Below are 18,219 nucleotides of genomic sequence, written 5' to 3'. Positions count from 1 at the left end.
CTGCTGGGTGTCATTAAACAGGCCCATGCCAAAGTGTCAGTTCTGTGTGAAAAGTGTCTGTAAAAATAGCAGTTGTATTATCTGAATTGACTGGAGATTGTAGGAGATAGACACCTAGACTCATGAAGGGGTGGATATGATAAGGACTTCCCTATATTGCAGATTATGAAAGATAATAGAAACTTGGCTTAGAGAGAGCTGCAGAGAAGGAAGGGTTTCTTGTATATGACTTGGTAAGCCGGCTGGCAGAGTCCTGTAGTGGTTGAACTCCAGCTGGGGTGCCATCCTCAAGCACCCTGCTTCAATGCTATCACACTCTGTCCTTTTGCATGGCCTTGGGCACACAGCAATAGTACTTGCATTGTTTCTCTTGCTGATTATGGTCTGCTTGGCAGCTTTCAGCCCTGATACAGCAGGAGCAGCTTGAGCAAGGTAGAATAAGAGCCCCCTCAGAAACGTGCTTAGTCTCTGTAAATAGCTAATGTAGGCATGGTTCCCTCAAGCCCATAATTACTTATACTGGCATTGCATTTGAGCGTACATGCCTCTTAACTTTTTGTAATACCATATTACCAGGTTGCTGCTCAAATTAGGAAGTTAAATGTATTGAAAAAAAGTACCTTCAAAGCTTGAGAGAATGAGAATGAGGCAGGCCTTTCTTCCCATACCCCAGGGGAATTTTGTAAAAAGTATGTAGGATTTTAGGATATCTTATCTTTATTCACATTCTGGAGACTTGTATGAGCAGTTAACATTCACCGGTTTCAATGCAGTCATTTAAGGTCCGGGCATTTACAACTTTCAATCAATTAAATGCAGGCTGAGGGGTGGAAGTGACTGAAATTGCTAAGCTTGGTTCTTGGCTCTTACAAAGAAATGTGCAGCAGATGCCTGGTGGAAAAGTTTGACAGGCCATAGCTGCCTTTGTGCTCCCTTGTAGCCAGCTGTACCATGGGCCAGTTCTCCAGTGTGCATCAGAGCATTGTAAAACTTGACTTAATGTGGATAGACTGCCAGCAGCTGTGGTAGTCCCTCTCAACTTTCTCTCTGGTACCTTCTCTCAACATTAACAGCATCCTCAATGTCACTTGGGTGAGATGGCAGAGGACACGTGACTGTTAATGAACCTCCTGGATGGCAGGGCATCCTACTAGTGGGGTAACCCTACTGCAGCTGAAAATCATAAGGTCTTACCTGAAATAGGGGTGAACTTTGTCTTCTGACAAGGCTGTAAACACATGTAACAAAGTGTCTCTCAAAGAAGTCCACAGGTTTTTAAAGTCAAAACAGGACTTCAGATAATGTTGTCCAAGTTGGGAAGGAATTGAGCAGTATTAGATATCATAGCTCCTTCTTCAAATGCTGAGAAACTTTTGCTGATAATGGGAAGGTAACCAGTTACCTAGCAAACCGCAACTGGGTTTGGAGAAAGGAATTTGGTTTTGTGTTGGGTTTTTGGTTTTGGGGGTTTGGAGTTTTTTTGCTTTGTTGTAGAATTCCAGTACCAATAGGTTAATACCAGGTTGGAAAATTCTGTGATATCAGCCTTAAAATTAGTTGGTTTACAGCCATATAATTAGAATTTGTTATACTGTTTAGATGACTAGCTAACTGAGGAGTTTACTAAGTACCTACAATATGGTTTTATGGATCCAGTGTTTTATTCTGGTTCTCATGAAGGAGACTTGAGTTCCCAGCTCAGCTTTTATTGGAGCTGGGCCAGTTGCTGAATTCAAAGATGTACTTCCCAGTAATGATATTGATTATCTGATAAGTAATCTGAAGTTTCATACAGAATCTTTCCTAGTTCTGCTCTGTGTGAACCTTGTCTGTTTATTCTTTAGGAGGAAATACGTCCACAGTTTGAAGCCAAGTACTCCAAGAAAGAACGAATGAACCCCATATCCGGGAAGCCAGAGCCTTATCAAGCATTTGCAGATAAATGCAGCAGACTCATTGTTTCTGCATCTGGAATATTTTTTATGGTTTGAGAACTTTTATTGATTTACCAGTTGAAAAATACAAAATAGCATTATCTCTGGTGAGAGAGCATAAAGATACTGGATGTGACTGCTTGAAAATAAAGTAAGCTCTAGCATGTTTACTACAGGCTGAAAATCTGTACAAAGTAAATTGCCTGTTTACTCTTCACTGAGTCTCACAGATAGTTAAGTCCTTCCTTCAAGGGTTATACGCGTATCGCTGTATGTAGCAACACACCTGCTGGAATAGTAATGCTATCCCATCAATTTCCTTGCCTTCCCTGCGTAGACTGTGCAGAGTAATGAGGAATGATACCACAGAATAGGCAGCTGTTCTTTGTAAAGAAAACCCAGCTAAGTTGCCTACAGTGCTTAATGATGTTAATATGTCCCAGGTTTTCAGTGTATTGAGGAGGTAAGGAAGGAGGGTTCATATTCCTAATGCAATTGAAATGGAAAATGTGATGTTCCTTGTCTAAAACGAGGAATACCTCCTGCTTCCAAAGTGCAAAACTAGATGCACTTCTCCTGAAGAAAACTGCCTGTGCTGAAATGCCCCCATCTTCCAACTTCACTCAAACTGTTATTCACATGACAACCGCAGGGGTAGGACTGGTCTTGAAAACACAACTGGCATCAACTCAGCCCTTCATGGAATTTAATAGGGCTTTCCCAGGAGGCTAGAAAATTATATAGGTATAACTTCAGGAGTTGTGAAGAGCCAGGTAAGTGAGCTAGCCCAGCAACTCTGTGTTTGAATGAGACAGAAGGGAACAGGTCAGAGGGTTTGTAGGAAACTGGTGGCTTCAAAGTTGTCCAATGGAGTCTCAGTCAAGAAAGGCAAGAGCATTATTGAGATGAACTATGCTCTGGTATGTCTGGAAGATGGACAGACACACAGAAAAACACTGGGCATAAGGAGCCAACATGTTGTCTGACTCAGTCTTCAAAGACTTTTATGTCTGCTCAGGACTGTAGTCTCTGCTCAGAAAAGATTCCATACCTGCAACATCTTGCATATTTTCCCTTTTTTTTTTTTTCTTGAAGGGGAACAGTTTTCACTCCCGATCCTTTGCAAACACAGTCATTAATCTTCTCAGCCTAGTGATAGATCCTGCTCAGAGTGCCAAAAAGTAACCTTGCTCTGAGTTGCATGCACGACAAATTATCTTCATAACAGTACTTGAAACAGGTCAAGGATTATTTTCACTGAAGATGTGGGGTTTTGCTGGCATAGTGCAGGCTTCCAATGACTTAGAAAAACTCAGAAATTCCCCTCATTTAGGTAAAAATATTCCTTAAAAATTATAGCTTTAAACATAGGAGATAGGCATGAAAACTTCAAGTTAGAGCTGTTCTGAGTTTTACAGCATTAACACTCACAGTGCAGCTACTGGTACAGCTTGAACCGTATTAGTGGTTCCCTGTTAACAAAGGAAAGTGGTCCTTCTTCCCCTCAACACTATGCAGGGAATTCAGAGACAATCCTTCATATTCATACACTTTTATTTTTCTTCCTCACTGTGATTACATCAATCAATTTCATGACTAATAAGATATGAAACCGGCTTGATGATTAGCATTCAGTGTTTTCAAAATCATTTTGCCCATTCAGTTAGCTTAGATATACTTCAGTTTTGGTAGGTTTGTCTGTGAATAACCTTGGAATACACATATTTTTTGCAAATAATCATGTCTTCTGCTAAAGAAACTTTCCTTATCTAATAAGGTGGCTAATGGACACTGTGTCTGAGTTTCTATGAGATGAGTCACCCATGCTAAAATGGTTTGTCTCTGATTTTTTCCTTCCTTTAGATCTGTGTGGTGATTGCTGCTGTTTTTGGCATTGTCATTTACCGTGTTGTGACTGTCAGCACTTTTGCTGCCTTTAAGTGGGCTTTAATCAGGAATAACTCTCAGGTTGCAACTACAGGGACTGCAGTGTGCATCAACTTTTGCATCATCATGCTACTGAATGTGGTGAGTGGTATACCCAAAGATATATCTGAGCCATCAGACCAGTAGATACCTCAATCTGCAGACCACCAAATGCTTCTGGTTCCTTTTTCATCAGAAATGGAATGTCTTGCTTACCATGGCATTATTGTTTATGAACATCATTCACTATTTATATAAAGTACAGTTTCAAATCCAAAACATTGTGTTTGAATATTTTAAAAAATATTCTAGGGAGACATGTCCCTATTTCTCTTTTATCCTCTGCCTCTTTTTATCTTTTCATGTATTTGCAGGGTTTAGTCCATTTCATTAATATTATTCTTTTTAATTAGTGTTTTGATGTTATTTTTTAAGTACAGTGGCCAAGCTTAATTCTAATTTATACTAACTTCAGCAATTCAAGTTTTCAGAGTAGTTTACCAGTGAGGATAGCATACAGAGACACAGTGTCCATATGCAGGGGGACTGCCTCAGGATGAAGAACTTCACGATGCTTGAGCAGACATGTCTTGTTCATGAGTTACCAATGGACTTTTCTAGAGTGCACCTGAGGCATGATCTGGGGGCATTGGGAGGAGGGGCTGGCTGAGGTCAGGTTGTTGTTGTGAACTTGTTTGGAACTACACTTGGGGCAAATTAAAAACTGGAATTTCCATGTGGTAGAAGTCACAATAAGACAGTATATCATAGGATAGATGTGGAATGAGTTCTGTCCTTCCATTGAGATGCAGGTACTGCAGTATATTGCTGTGATAGCAGTGTGTTTTTAATTAGTTACTCTAAGCAAGAGGTTTTTGGCTTTTTACTATCAGTGTTTTGTCAACTGATGTTCTAAGAAAGTATTTTAAGGGAGAGAAGGGATCAACCTACAAACATCCAGGTACTGGAGCCAGGGTGGAGTATCAATACTCACTCAATAGCAGCAAGAACTTTCTGCAGAAAGCTTGTTACTTTTTGCTCCAGGAGGTTTGCCAACTTACCTCCTGGCGGACATAAGAGATGTTATTTCAGGCCTGCATGCTTCCAAGTGCTGGCTTGGAGACCTCTTTCTTTCCTATTCAATACCCATGCATTTCCATCACGTAAAAATTCATTTTAACAGCCCCTCATTTATATAGAAGGAAATTGCAAGAGGCTTTGCTCCCTTTCACATAGGCAAGACTGGGTTGGTGACTAGGACAGTCTGTCAAGAACTGTTTACTTTCCTGTATTTCCCCTAAGGTGGGATATAGGCTGAGAAAGAAAAGGAGTTGGAAGCTGTTATTCTGTCTGAATTTGTACTGAGGGGTCTCTTATGTTATTTTGATTTATTGTTTGCTATCTGGAGGTTTTACATGGTTTTTTTAATCCACCTAAAGCACACAATAAGCATAGAAGAAATAAAAAGAAAAGTATATATATCTTTCAGTACATCCATTTCCAAGCTCTCAGAATCAGTCATTGTATATGCAGTGAAGCAGCAACAAAGAATTATGGCACAAACAAAATTATTTGGTTCTCAAAGCATTTTACAGCTTAGAGAAATTTTTAAAATAATGGAAAAAGGCTTGAAGGTGCCTTTTGAGAAACTTTTTTTTCTTTCCTAAAATGCATCAAATAAGTAGAGCACTGCAAAGACGGATTTCTTAAGCCTTACACTCATTGCCATGCAATGAGCACCACAGCCTTAGATCTGGATATAGCTCATGGAAACAAAAGATCCCCAAAATACGAAACTGTAGGAGCTTTTGAAAAGGATTTAAGTACATCTTCCCTCACTTCCCATGATGGATTAATGCAGTTAATGCTGAAGGACAGCAGTGGGATTTTTTTTTAATTTCCACAGGAGCAATTCAGGTGGTTGAATTCTCTACAGTGACTCAAAAAAAGTAGCAGGAGAGCAAGCAAGGATACAGTAATAAAACCAGAATAGACCCAAATGTATATAACAGTAGGGAATTCACTGCTAGGAAGCCTGCAAAACCACCAGTGATTCTGATAGGGATCGACAATCTCTCTAAGCGTCAGGGGGAAGCTCTAGACCACAAGTAACTTCTAGAACGGATGCACTGAGAGCTAGGCACATACACTGACAAAACAAAATGACCTTCAAAGCATAATGTCTCCCAGATAATCCTGCAGCCTGACTTGGGAAGAGACCAACCTTTACCTACGTTAATAAAACCTGTTATTTCCAATGATATCACCCATAGAAAATATGAACACAGAACAGAATATTATCGTGAACAATGCCCCTTGGGACTGGCAGTGATAAACTTCAGTAGCAGATCATTAGATCCAAGCATGGTTAACAGAATCTCTAACACAGTCTTACTGTTCCTGGAGGAACAGCAACAAAATACAGTGTTGATACCCATTTCTGCAGAGCAATATGTATTTGTAAAATAGCACACTCCCTGCTGAGACCAGGATATAAAACACCCAGACATTTAGCACTTTTACAGTTGTCCTTAATAGATCCTTTTAAACCTAAAAGAAATCACCTTTTTCATTACTTGAAACAAAAAACTGTTTACTCCAAAGGCAGAAAAAAACTATCCTAAAAAGTGTTTGTTAATATGGATGAGATAATTCAGGATGACTTCAGCTCTTAAACAGGCAGTTTGATCTGTAAATTGTGCATAACTCAATTTAATTAAGAGTTTATAAGGATAACTGTAAATGAAAAGAAATATTGCTGACATGCATATTAGGAATCAGTAAGTACTTGAGCCTGAAGAGCATATTTAAAGCAAATGGAAAAAGTATTAATTTACACTAATACTGATGTTCGTGGTAATGCACTTTATAGGTTCAAAAACCCTTTGCAGACACTAAATGTGAAAACCTTCCAAGTTTTCGTAAGCTTTATTAAGTTATCAGTCTCCCAGGGAGTTTGAGAGCATGGTATCTGCTAAGCAGAGAAAGTACCACTTTGGGACCTGGAACAGTGTCACTGACTCAGAGTAAGATATGTGTCTGGTGGTGAAGATTACTAAGGACTTCCTCTGAAGCAACCCTGTCTTCCCAGTGTTTTTCCTTTCAGCACCAAAAAAAAATCCCAACAAAACCAGGAAGCCCAAAGCACCAGACACAACAGTGCATGTTCTTACTAGGGCGATCTTTAATTTTTTTATGTGAGATAAATGTTTTCCATAAGCAACTAAATCAAAAATCCAAGTTGTGCTATTGTTGTGCTTTATGTTTTGGTAAAAGTTATCTTACCTTTTTTCACTGTGCATGTAAAATAGGGATAGTGACAGCGATTTTTTTCTCCATATGTTGTGGATGAAAAGAGCTTTAAAAATATTGCTATTCCTTGTTTGATTATATCATTACTGTATTATTACTACACAGTTCTATTATCATCATTGTCAAAGCATCACAGAGACCATTTGGGTGTCAGATTTAACATGTAGAAGAAGTTACTCTACCTAGAAAATAATTCTATGTTTTTGAGCTGGTCATGTATCTAAGAAGCTGTTTCTTCTCTGTTACAGCTGTATGAAAAGGTTGCTCTTTTCCTGACAAATTTAGGTAAGCAATGTTAAATACAAAATTGAGTGATACTGTATTTTTTGGCCCATATACTGTGATAGCATTCAAACTGTCTGTACAAATATGAAAAATCCTGATTAATTTGCAATCTATAGGAATTGATGTTTTTCCTAAGTTTATAATACAGGAGCATATAAACAGCTATGGTGCCATTCAGTCAGCAGTGACAACAATCACTGACCTTCCATGTCTGGTTCTTGTTCCAACCATTTACCTTGTGAGAACTTAAATTGCTACCTTTGTGGAAAAAAAGCATGATTTTTCAGAGAGACTGAGCACTCACAACCCACAGGCTTTGTGAAGACCTGGAAATTGGGGAAACACATCTGGAAGCCAAAATCATAGCTTGAAACTAAGGTGCTTATTGACTATCAAACACACACATTTAAGAGGGGCAGTAATTTGGAGGGAAAATAACTGACTCAGCAACTCTACCAACATCTAAACTCAAACAATATTTTACGTTTCAGTTATCTTTTCAGCTCATACAAAAGGTGATCTTTATGCTAAAGACAATGTGTTTTCTAAGGACATCATGTATTGTCACTGTGGCAGCAATAGACTATCACTCATATATCTATAGTTCAAGCAGAGTCTGTGAAGACCCCGATCATGCTGCAGTAGTTGGAGTCAAGTGCTCCTTAGTGTCAGGAAGCCTGAAATGAGACTGTTGTTGAAGGCCTATTAAGCAAACCATGTTATAGCTCCAGTGGTTGAGTAGAGGTGGTTTAGAGGATATTATTTTGAGCTTCTGGATACCTGTGTACATTGATAATGTTCAGTAAGGTATTTTGGACAGATGAACAGATTTGGGTGTCCTCTCACAGGAAACAAACAGCTGATTTTAGATAGTGTCAGGGCTTTTCCACATGTGGGAAGTCATAGGTGATGTGTTCAAAGCACCTCTCTGTAAGGTAGCATTTTATCCTCTTATGTATGCTGTAGGTGTAAAATATTTTTGCCATCCTATATCCATGGGAAAGCTACCTGCTAGTTACAGCTGATAAATGAGACTTTCAAGTATGTGATTTGTACAGGCTGTACCTTTACTCTCTGTGACACCCTGGGAACGGTAAGATATGTTCTAGAGGCTTTGAAGCTTGGTTACTTTCTGCCACTTAAAATGAAATAGGCCTGCTTCTTTTAGCCTCTGCAGAAAGCACTTGTATGAAAACTCAGTAGGTCAAGCTGTTCTGATGGTGTTCAGACAGTTTTGTGGTATTTACTCTGGCGGCCTAAGTAGCTGATTTAGTTTGCTTGATGTTTATCAGTGTAATAAGCTCAGAGTGGTACTGGCAGCAAAGTTACACTCAGGATGTCTTTCTTCAGTCTTTACATGACCTTTTGCAGAGCTCACAGCCATACTCCTCTAGAGTATTGCCATTGTCTTTGATGGGCATATGAACACAGCTACAGCTACAGCTGCAGCAGCCTTGTTAAAGTCAAACTTGTCCTTCCCACAAACTGGCATCAAAAATCCCAGATGCTTTATTTCTTTCTGCTTAACTAAATATGTATGCACTGGCATACACACAGATTTGGGTTTCTTGACAGGCATTTGCAAATCATTAACACAGTTGTTAATTTATGGTCTGTTTTATGGTTTTGTTGATGCATCTATTTGAAATTTCCTCATGGGTAGGGCAGCTCTAATTAAAGACAATCTAGTTTATCATTGTTTCTGTATTTCAAGTACTACCCTGGAGGCTCCTTTGGAAGGAACATATGACTACTACCACTATGATATTTAGAATCGCCATTAGCACCTCCACTTCTCTGATTGCTCCTATTCACAGCAATGGTTGTCTATTAACAAGCTCCTGCCAGCTGTAAAGTAGTTCCAGGACACAGTACTCCTTGGCACAGAAGTTGTTTTGTTAATTTCTGTCACAATATCTTTTTAGATGAAGATTAAGGGCCTACCTGGAGGGAAGAATATGCCTTCCTCCTTCCCATTGGCCTTAACCCATCAGTTGCAAAATATTTTTTCCCAGTCTTTTGCAATGAGTTCCCTGGGACAAGGAAAGGGAGTCATGCAATGGCACTCCACTGACACTTGTGTAGGTTCCTTAGGTGCCAGCATGGTGGCAAATCCATTTAATGGGATTAAAAGAAGGATTTGTTCCAGTTCAGTGTATCATTTCTAACAAAAGGGCACTTACATAGTTGTAGTGGAGTGCTTTCTGGCAATGTTATTATGATAGGATGCAGAAAAGCGAACAAGGGGAGCCTGAGCCTGTAAAGCACACAGGAATCTAGGAGGATCTTTAATATACACATTATTTCAACCACTTTCTTACAGTCTCCTGGGAATATACATATCCAGATATCAAAAGAGATTTCTAAGTCTTCACAAGCTCACTTGCTGTGTGCTGCTTTGGGATATAATTTCTTCTGTCACCTTATATTTTGAAATCAGCAGGCTAATTTACAAATACATTGCCAGGTCTGATAGGTGTGTGCAGCCTTTGTGCCTAGGGAAATTGTTAGTCTGATTAAACATCTGAAACTCTGCTCTCTTTCTTCACAGAGCAGCCTCGTACTGAATCTGAGTGGGAGAACAGCTTCACTCTGAAAATGTTTCTTTTTCAGTTTGTCAATCTGAACAGCTCTACCTTTTATATAGCATTCTTTCTTGGAAGGTAGGATTGATGTCTGCACCCTCATATGTACAAAATGAAGTAGAGAAAAGAAATAAAATTGTCTGTAATGAAACAAAATGGGACAATATTTTCACACATCTCAAAATGCAAATTCCATGCTAGAAAAGCAGGACAGATTGCAGTTTTATTTTCTTTTCAAAAGCCCAGAAACAGACACAGTTTTCATTTCCACTTTTAACAATTTCACTACTGGGAACTGATGCATCTCATGATACCATACACGCAAGTCATTTCACTCTGTCTTTACGTGTGTGATTTGTAGAGGTAGGTAAATAACACTGTGTCTTTTCCTTTCAGAAAATAATAGAATAGTTCAATTGGAAGGGACCTACAATATCATCTACTCTAACTGCCTGAATATTTTTCTCCTTCTATTACATTATTTGGACTGTTAAGAGTGAATTATGAGCTATCAGCTGATTTTTTTTTCTGACAGAAAATGAAATACGTATTTATTTGTAATCCTCTGCAAGTCCCCTAAAATCAAGTGAAAAACCTTTGGGTAGAAAAAGCTTGACTAGAAGAATTCATCAGTGTAGTTTACTTGTATGTGGAAACCATTTGGGGAGAAAACACAGGAGAAAAATAAGAATAATATTTTTTTCCTAATGAAAACTGATATTTTCATTGATTTCACAGAAAGGTGGGATATCGGAGCCTGGATTAAGGTATAAGAAAATGGACTGGCAGTTAAAAGCCATTTTCCAAACTGATGTGAACTGTTCTATTCAGATTTTCTCTCTTTTCTGCATAAACTGATATCCAACCGCAGAGTATTTGATATTGAAATAAAACTGGAAGTAAAAATATACTTAGCCCTTCCTGGAAATTATTCCAGGAATACCCCAAAATGTTTTACAGCAAAAAAAATCTTATAGTTTTATCAGTCACTCTAAGGTAACATTAGGTTAAAACTAGTGTGAGCTTTCTTCTACTGCTGTGAACAGACTGCTTACACAATCTAGTTGATGCATATTCCTCTGTTAAAGATTTACAGGACACCCTGGTGCCTACTTAAGGCTGATAAACCGGTGGAGACTGGAAGAGGTGAGTGTTTGTTAACTACACACTGATTTATCTTCTGCCCACGGAAGCAATAAACACAATAGAGGAAGACACACAACTGTCTAGGTATTTTTGAGTCTGTTACTGAGTTTTCACTTGCTGTCTAACTCCACACTGCTGACAATACCATCTCCTAAAAAAACATCTGCATATTGATATACACAGTCTTTTCAATATTAGCAGTTTTAGTGTGTGCATGACATTCCAACCCTTGGGATTCTGTGATTCTGTGATTTGGATAGTGGTATCAAATGGTTTAGACATTAGTCACATTTTTACACTGGAAATATTTCATCCTTGAAATAAATCAAAGTTAGATACAAAACTAACAATATGTTGCTTCTAACAAAACCCTTTCTTCTCAGCTTTTCTAGTCTTGCTGACCAGGGAGCTAAAATAATAAACTAATGACTTAGCACTAGCTATTAAGAGGAGAAAAATACCTGTTACAGCTGAAGCCAGGACATCCACACACATAAATTGTACTTGAAACTTGACAAAAACAACTGAACTTCCCACAAGAGCTACTGGCATAATCTTCCACGTCTATAAAACCAAATGTATTTGGAGAGTGATGAGAGGTTGGTATTGCAAGTCACTCAAGAACCAGCCCCATTTTTTTGACAAATACATTCAGAATTCAAAACCCATTTGACAGTTGCTGGAGGTGAAAAGCAGCAGTTTCTGGACCAGACATATAGTTTTCAGTGCTGCAATTCGCACATCCAAATCCTATGGTTTCTTTCCTGCTTCACAACTGAACAACTGAAACAAATTTTCACATACATGACAAATGGCAAGTGAGAAATACAGGTCTTACATTGCCAACATGAATTTACAAACACTTCCAGATAAAATATTTTGGTTAATAGAGGTCATCCAAATGCTAGCAAAAAAAGTGAATTATTTGAAAAAGCCATCCTAATTTTGAAGTAGTGAATTCTGTAAATTCAGATAAAAGAATACTTGATAAATGGGCAGACAGAAATTCACTCAATATCGCTCCAAAGCCTTAGAGAGGCTGGGCTGACCTAACAGCTTGCTGCTGCCAAAAGGAGGTAGTTCTCCTCTTCCTTTGAGCCTTGCCCCAGAAGTTTGCTCCTTCCATTTACTCAGCACTGGCTCTGGCTCATCCAACCATGTGAGGAGCCTATTCAGTTCCCTGTATCAGCAGGAAACTCTTTTTCTGGCTGAATTAGTTTTCTGATGGATTACTGGTCTGAATCATCTCACAGAGGGACCAGAGAATAGGGAAAGAACCTCATCTCTCTGCAGCAGCACAGATAGGAGGAAGAAAGAACTGGATTTGGGAGGGAAGTGCAACAGCAAGGTGATACAGGTTGGGTCAGTTGCTAGTGGAAGCTAATGGTTTGTTTTTCTCAGAGGAAAAAAGAAATAATAATAAAATAAATGTTTAATAAAAAAAATCTTGACTTTATTGGCCATATCTGCGCTAGGTCTTATTAGGAACATAATTTAGACTGTAAGCCCAGATATACCTCCAATAGCCCTCTCTTCACCTGTTGGATGAAGCCAAGTCTAAGACACTTAATGATGTGATACAGTCTAGTCCAGTGTCTGTGGAGATATCTACACAATTTATTTATTAGTGATGTTTCTGCAAGCATCACTGCTACTTCATTAATACTGCACCTATCTCTCTCAGGTTATATTGTCGGATAACATAACTTAGTGCTATCTGAGCATCTCCCCAAAAGCAGCACGATGTCTTCAAGGTCTGGAGCCCCTGCTAAAGCAAGCAAGCATGCAGCAGGAGTGCTTAACTGTTGCTCAAGAAGAGTATAGCTTTGCATGGGCCACTCAGTCGTATACATTAAATAGTACTCAATAACCAGTATTAGGTCTATCCTCTACACAGAAACTGTTTGTCTGTGCTGAACAGGAGGAATTTTCTCTTCATTCTTCGACTTGATGTAGCCAACCTCCCCCAGTACTACTGAAATCATTACAGAAACTTGGTATCCTCTCCCTCTGTCCCACTTACCTTTTCACCATATATTAGAGGCACTAATGTGAAATCTGCACTGGTTTCATCTGATTCTGACTTCTGCAGAGAGTTAGATTATAGGTTTAAAAGGCTGATGGTATGATATAGTCCCATATGTTCCCATGAGTTTATATTAATAAAAAATAGGAAGAGAATGACATTTAATTTCTTTTAAGTAAATTAGCTAATATCCATTTCTAGTCTCAAAGAAATACTTTGAAACTGTTTCAGTTTAACCTTTTGTTTCTTTTTTTCTGTAGTGCCACCCTAGTGGATGCCTTATTGATCTTTGTATGCAGATGGGTATTATAATGGTGTTAAAGCAGACCTGGAATAATTTCATGGAACTGGGCTACCCGTAAGTAAATATAATGCCTATGCTTTTGTAGGTCACAGAAGAATACCAAGTTTATGTTTTTCTTATGACTACTTACATACTACAGTCCCCATTCCAGGGAGGCGGAACTACATAATATATGGGAAATACTTGATTTCGTAAAATTGCATTCCATGTTTTAAAACTCTAAAAATAACTGTAGGTCTGCTGTATTCCTTACACAGGATATATTGTATATATTATTTTTTAGCTATGCCAGGAATTTCTAAATTGAATTTCTCCTTACAAGGGTGATAAAAGATGCCTGAAAGGGCAGGTATGAACTGGAAAAATGCACTGCTGGCAGAACTGCAGAGACACACTTGCAGAGATAGGAAAATGTACTGTATCTGTGCCCTAGCTAAAGAGGCTGACATTAATTTCCTATTGGTTTATTTCTTATTGATTAGTATTTAGTGAGCATGTTTAATACGATTAATATAGACAGTTGATGCTAGAGACACTGTGACAAGTCATCAAGGGAAATTAGCAAGTGTAAAAATATAAGAGAGCTGACATTATCAGAAATTTGCCCTTGCAAAGTTCAGAGGGATTTGCTTCACAGCAGGATCCGCAGCAGAGCTAGTGCAGAATCTGGTCCCTGAACTACAGAAACATGTTGCAGAAGTAATTTCAGGCAGCCTCAGTTCTGATCACATCTGGCTGTAATGAGAAGAGAGTAAATGGTTTAAATGCAGATAATTGGCAGTCGAGATACTCAAATCTCATAATCTCTCTGTCTTGCCAGGTTTGTACCTAGCAATGCTTGCCAGGATTTTGCAGCTGTTAGGGCTGGAGGAATTAGCTGGGGTGAGGAGGAGGGAACAGCAGCAGCAGCAGTATTGATCCTCTCTTTCTACTCCATGCCTCTTTTGCCAGTTCTCATTAGAGCTTTCTGCTACCTATTAATAGGGATTTTGAAACCTAACAAAGAGCACAGAAAGGGATTAGAGAAGGTGACTGAAGGAGATAGGAGGAGATTGTTTAAGAAAAGTGATTCAATAGGGATGAACTGCTTCTCTTTAGAGTTCCAATGAAAGTCACAACACAAAAACAGCCACAACAATGTGAGATACTTCAATTTATATTTACTCTTCAGACCTTTGGTTCCATCTTCTAGCCCTGAAATGCTGCAGGCAAGTGCATATCCTTTTTGTTTGGAAAAAAACCCATGATCATTCCTGCTAAGAGCATGATCACAGCCAATACCATATGGACAGCCAGACAATTTGGAGACAATCCTATAGTCTGTTGTAGAACATCACTGTGCCTCCACCCATGTGATGGCTATTTCTTGCTGAGACCCAAGCAGAGCCAGCACTGCACAGTGACAGAGCTCAAAAGCTTATAGCAGAGAATATTCCCCCATAAGACAGCCCTAGGAGAGAAGCACCAGTAGCCTGTCTTGAAGAGGTTTTTTTACACCATTTCAGGGTGGCAGCCCAGCTCTGATAAAGGCATGTGCTCCCTGTATCTTTTCAGTCCCTGTGGGGTGGAAACGCACTTCACGGTGACAGGAATCTCAGTAGCTGCTGTCATGTGGCAATGCTGTACATGTGGCATTCTGAAAATTCTACCTGAAAGTTAAAAACTAGGTTGCAAAGATACCAAAGAGAGGACCTAGGTTTTGTGCTAGAGGAACAGTTGTTTAGTGTTTACATTTTTAATACAAATTCTGGCATGTGGGAGTGGTTCTGCTTCATACAAACACCAACCTCGAAGCTTCTGATAGCATGCATCAGTTCTCCTCTCCTGCAGAGATACGTTTGCAATAACTTAAGAAACCAAGTATAAATTATTGCTTCATTTGGAGGTGGAAAACTGCAATTCCAAGTTGATGTTTTCCTTAGAAGAACATATACCCATATTAAAACCACATTACATTGTGTTACTCATGTTTTGCTCCCACATAAATCAGAAAATGACATTTCTTTGAATTTTACTAGGAGTCTTGGGTATTGTGTAACACTGGTTACAGGTTTCCGCTCTTACAAAGGAGGAAGTTAACCAGTATCTGTCTCAATGTATACATGCACCTCACCCCTCAATTTGCTGCCTTTGCAGGAATTCAAGTCTCAGCCCTCCCACTTTGTCATGGGCAGGACAAGAGAGACCAAGTCCCAAAGGGTACTGTGAACTGCAAAGATGTGCCCTTAACTGTCCCACAGTTCATCAACCACATCCATGGTCATTCACAGGAAAGGTCTTTTTAGGCTTTTTACACGTTAGTAACTGACTGTGAGCTGCTAAAACCAAATATTTTAATAATTTCTAGTAGTTACAAATTTTGGCTTGAAATCCATGCATCTACTGTTACATTTTTTCTTGCACTTCTAAACTCTAGATTTTCATGTCCTGCACTCAGTTACACCTATGGTTCTTTAAGGAGGACAGGAAAAGCTATAACCTCTGATAAATGGATTGAAAGGAGAAATAATCTCTAAGCTTTAAGAAAACAAGCAACTGGCCAAACCCTTATCCAAATCCAACGTTCATTTGCCTACTATTCAGACCAGATCACTGTGACGGCAAGAAGCAAAGCAGTGTCAGGGAAAGGACTGAATTATTTGAGTGAGCCATCACCCTCTCTCGTGCTGAGATGAAGGGGCCAACTGCAACTTTAGAGAAAATTTCAGTCTTTTTTTCTTTTTTTTCCTCTCCATATTAACCATGATCCATGTTCTTTGTTGGCCAAACCAGTGCAACTCCCTAGCCTGGAGAGGCAAAGATGTTTATTTCGAATGTGAGCACTCATTCCTCTTCTGGCTTAGAACCTCCCATGGTGCCCTACACATGTTTCTTCAGGAACCATAACTTCCCCCTGAAGTCCCATTTCTTGAGATGGAGATAGCTCTCATGTCAGCCATAAACCTCTACTGGCTACCAGGAGTTATCAGCCGTCCACACACTTCTTTCTGCCTTTTGTTCACCTGAATGTTTGGCTGCAGACACCTTTTAAGGTTGCTTTTTCCCTTTCAGGATTGCCTGAGGGCTATTATTCTTCACACTGTAGAGCTGCGTAGAAGTGTTGGCTCACACACAGGAAGGGATCAAGCGGCATTAGCACTCTATTTACTGATTTCTCAATTATAGCTCAACTATCTCCACACATCCTTGCATTCTGACATATAAAAAGGCCCTGAAGCAATTTTCTATTCTGTGTAGAGAAATGGAAGGTAAATAAATAATGAAAAGATGTCAAAATCCCTTCACCACTTTAACAACTCCTAGGCCTGGATTACAGCACATCAGCCGTAACTGTTTTCATACCTCTTATGCCATGTCATCAGCCACATGTATTAATAATGCTCTATTTTTCCTGTGCATTTGGAAATTAATTTTACAATATATTTTGTGCACACTTAGCCTTTTCCAGTTTTGTGATAAATAGCCACTAATATTATGTACCTTGTTTCTTTATTTGAAAATGTAGGCTAATTCAAAACTGGTGGACCAGGAGAAAACTACGACAAGAGTATGGCACACAGAGAAAAACAAGCTTCCCACAGTGGGAAAAGGACTACAATCTGCAACCTATGAATGCTTATGGACTCTTTGATGAATACCTAGAAATGAGTATGGCACTGACCTTTGCTCTCTCTTTCACTGGATTTTAATGTTGGTGCTTTTTTGTTGCTGTGGGCTGGTGTATTCTTTTAATTATTGCTGTATGAAACTAAAGATGTACAGATCAGAGGGTAATTGCTCAAAGTTACTGCTCAAGGTAATGTTAAAGAACAAGAGCTTTTGCCATCTGTGATTGAACTGATAATGTTGTGATTGTTTTTTTCTTTTCTCCCTCGCACAATTCTTTTCAAATTAATGGGAAATTTGACAGTCTAAAAACCTGCCTCTAGAAACTTACACAAAGCTTCAAAGTGCTGCCCATCTGTACTATATAAAGAAAGGTATTCAGCCCTAATCTTTACAGGTATTGAGACATCCTAGTTGACACTGGTGTAAAAAAGTCCCTTTCTAAAAGTAGTTTGTCCACCTACAAACTTGTCCAAGCACCACATTACGAAATCTAGATGTTGCTATGCATCCTAAGAACAAAATGTCTTTGTTCCTGTCATCCTGTTCTGAACTTTTGACAAGTGTACAAGTGTCACTAGACTATTGTGTAGTATGGCATAATAAGAAATGTTTGTATATTTATACATAACGTTTGTATGCTTATATTATTTGGTGTCTTACACCTTGGATTAGATCTTAACAGTTATAATGTGAACTTTCTTTTTGTTTCTAGTTCTTCAGTTTGGGTTCACAACCATTTTTGTGGCAGCTTTTCCACTGGCACCACTCCTGGCCTTACTTAACAATATTATTGAAATTAGGCTTGATGCATACAAATTTGTTACCCAGTGGAGAAGACCTTTAGCTTCAAGAGCCAAAGACATAGGTGAGTTCTTTGTATGTGTATTTGTTATGTGTGTATGATACTTTTAAGGCAAAGCACTGAAAGCTTCAAATAAGAGCATATTAACTTATTTTCAGTCATCTTTCCTATTAACAACACACAATTTGATTGTTCAGCTTCAAGTATCTGATGCAAATCTACTTATGCAATCAAGAGTCTATATTGGAAAATGTCTTTTAGTTATTTCCTGGATGACTTAACAGCCAGGA

At 38.8% G+C, this 18,219-nt stretch overlaps 1 protein-coding gene across 1 annotated transcript in view; it reads left to right on the top strand.

The window, feature by feature from the left end:
- The window catches only part of ANO4 (anoctamin 4), a 209,844-nt gene that overhangs the window by 180,159 nt on the left and 11,466 nt on the right, over window positions 1–18,219 (top strand). The window contains 8 exon segments of the mRNA XM_031044913.2: window positions 1,845–1,985; window positions 3,798–3,962; window positions 7,421–7,457; window positions 10,009–10,120; window positions 11,131–11,188; window positions 13,475–13,572; window positions 17,024–17,166; window positions 17,840–17,992. Coding sequence (XP_030900773.2) covers window positions 1,845–1,985; window positions 3,798–3,962; window positions 7,421–7,457; window positions 10,009–10,120; window positions 11,131–11,188; window positions 13,475–13,572; window positions 17,024–17,166; window positions 17,840–17,992 — 907 coding nt within the window.

Source organism: Melopsittacus undulatus, chromosome 5, assembly GCF_012275295.1.
Source record: "Melopsittacus undulatus isolate bMelUnd1 chromosome 5, bMelUnd1.mat.Z, whole genome shotgun sequence".
Lineage (NCBI taxonomy): Eukaryota > Metazoa > Chordata > Aves > Psittaciformes > Psittaculidae > Melopsittacus > Melopsittacus undulatus.
Note: the sequence above shows the minus strand (reverse complement) of the source record. Positions and strands in the feature narration are given on the sequence as shown.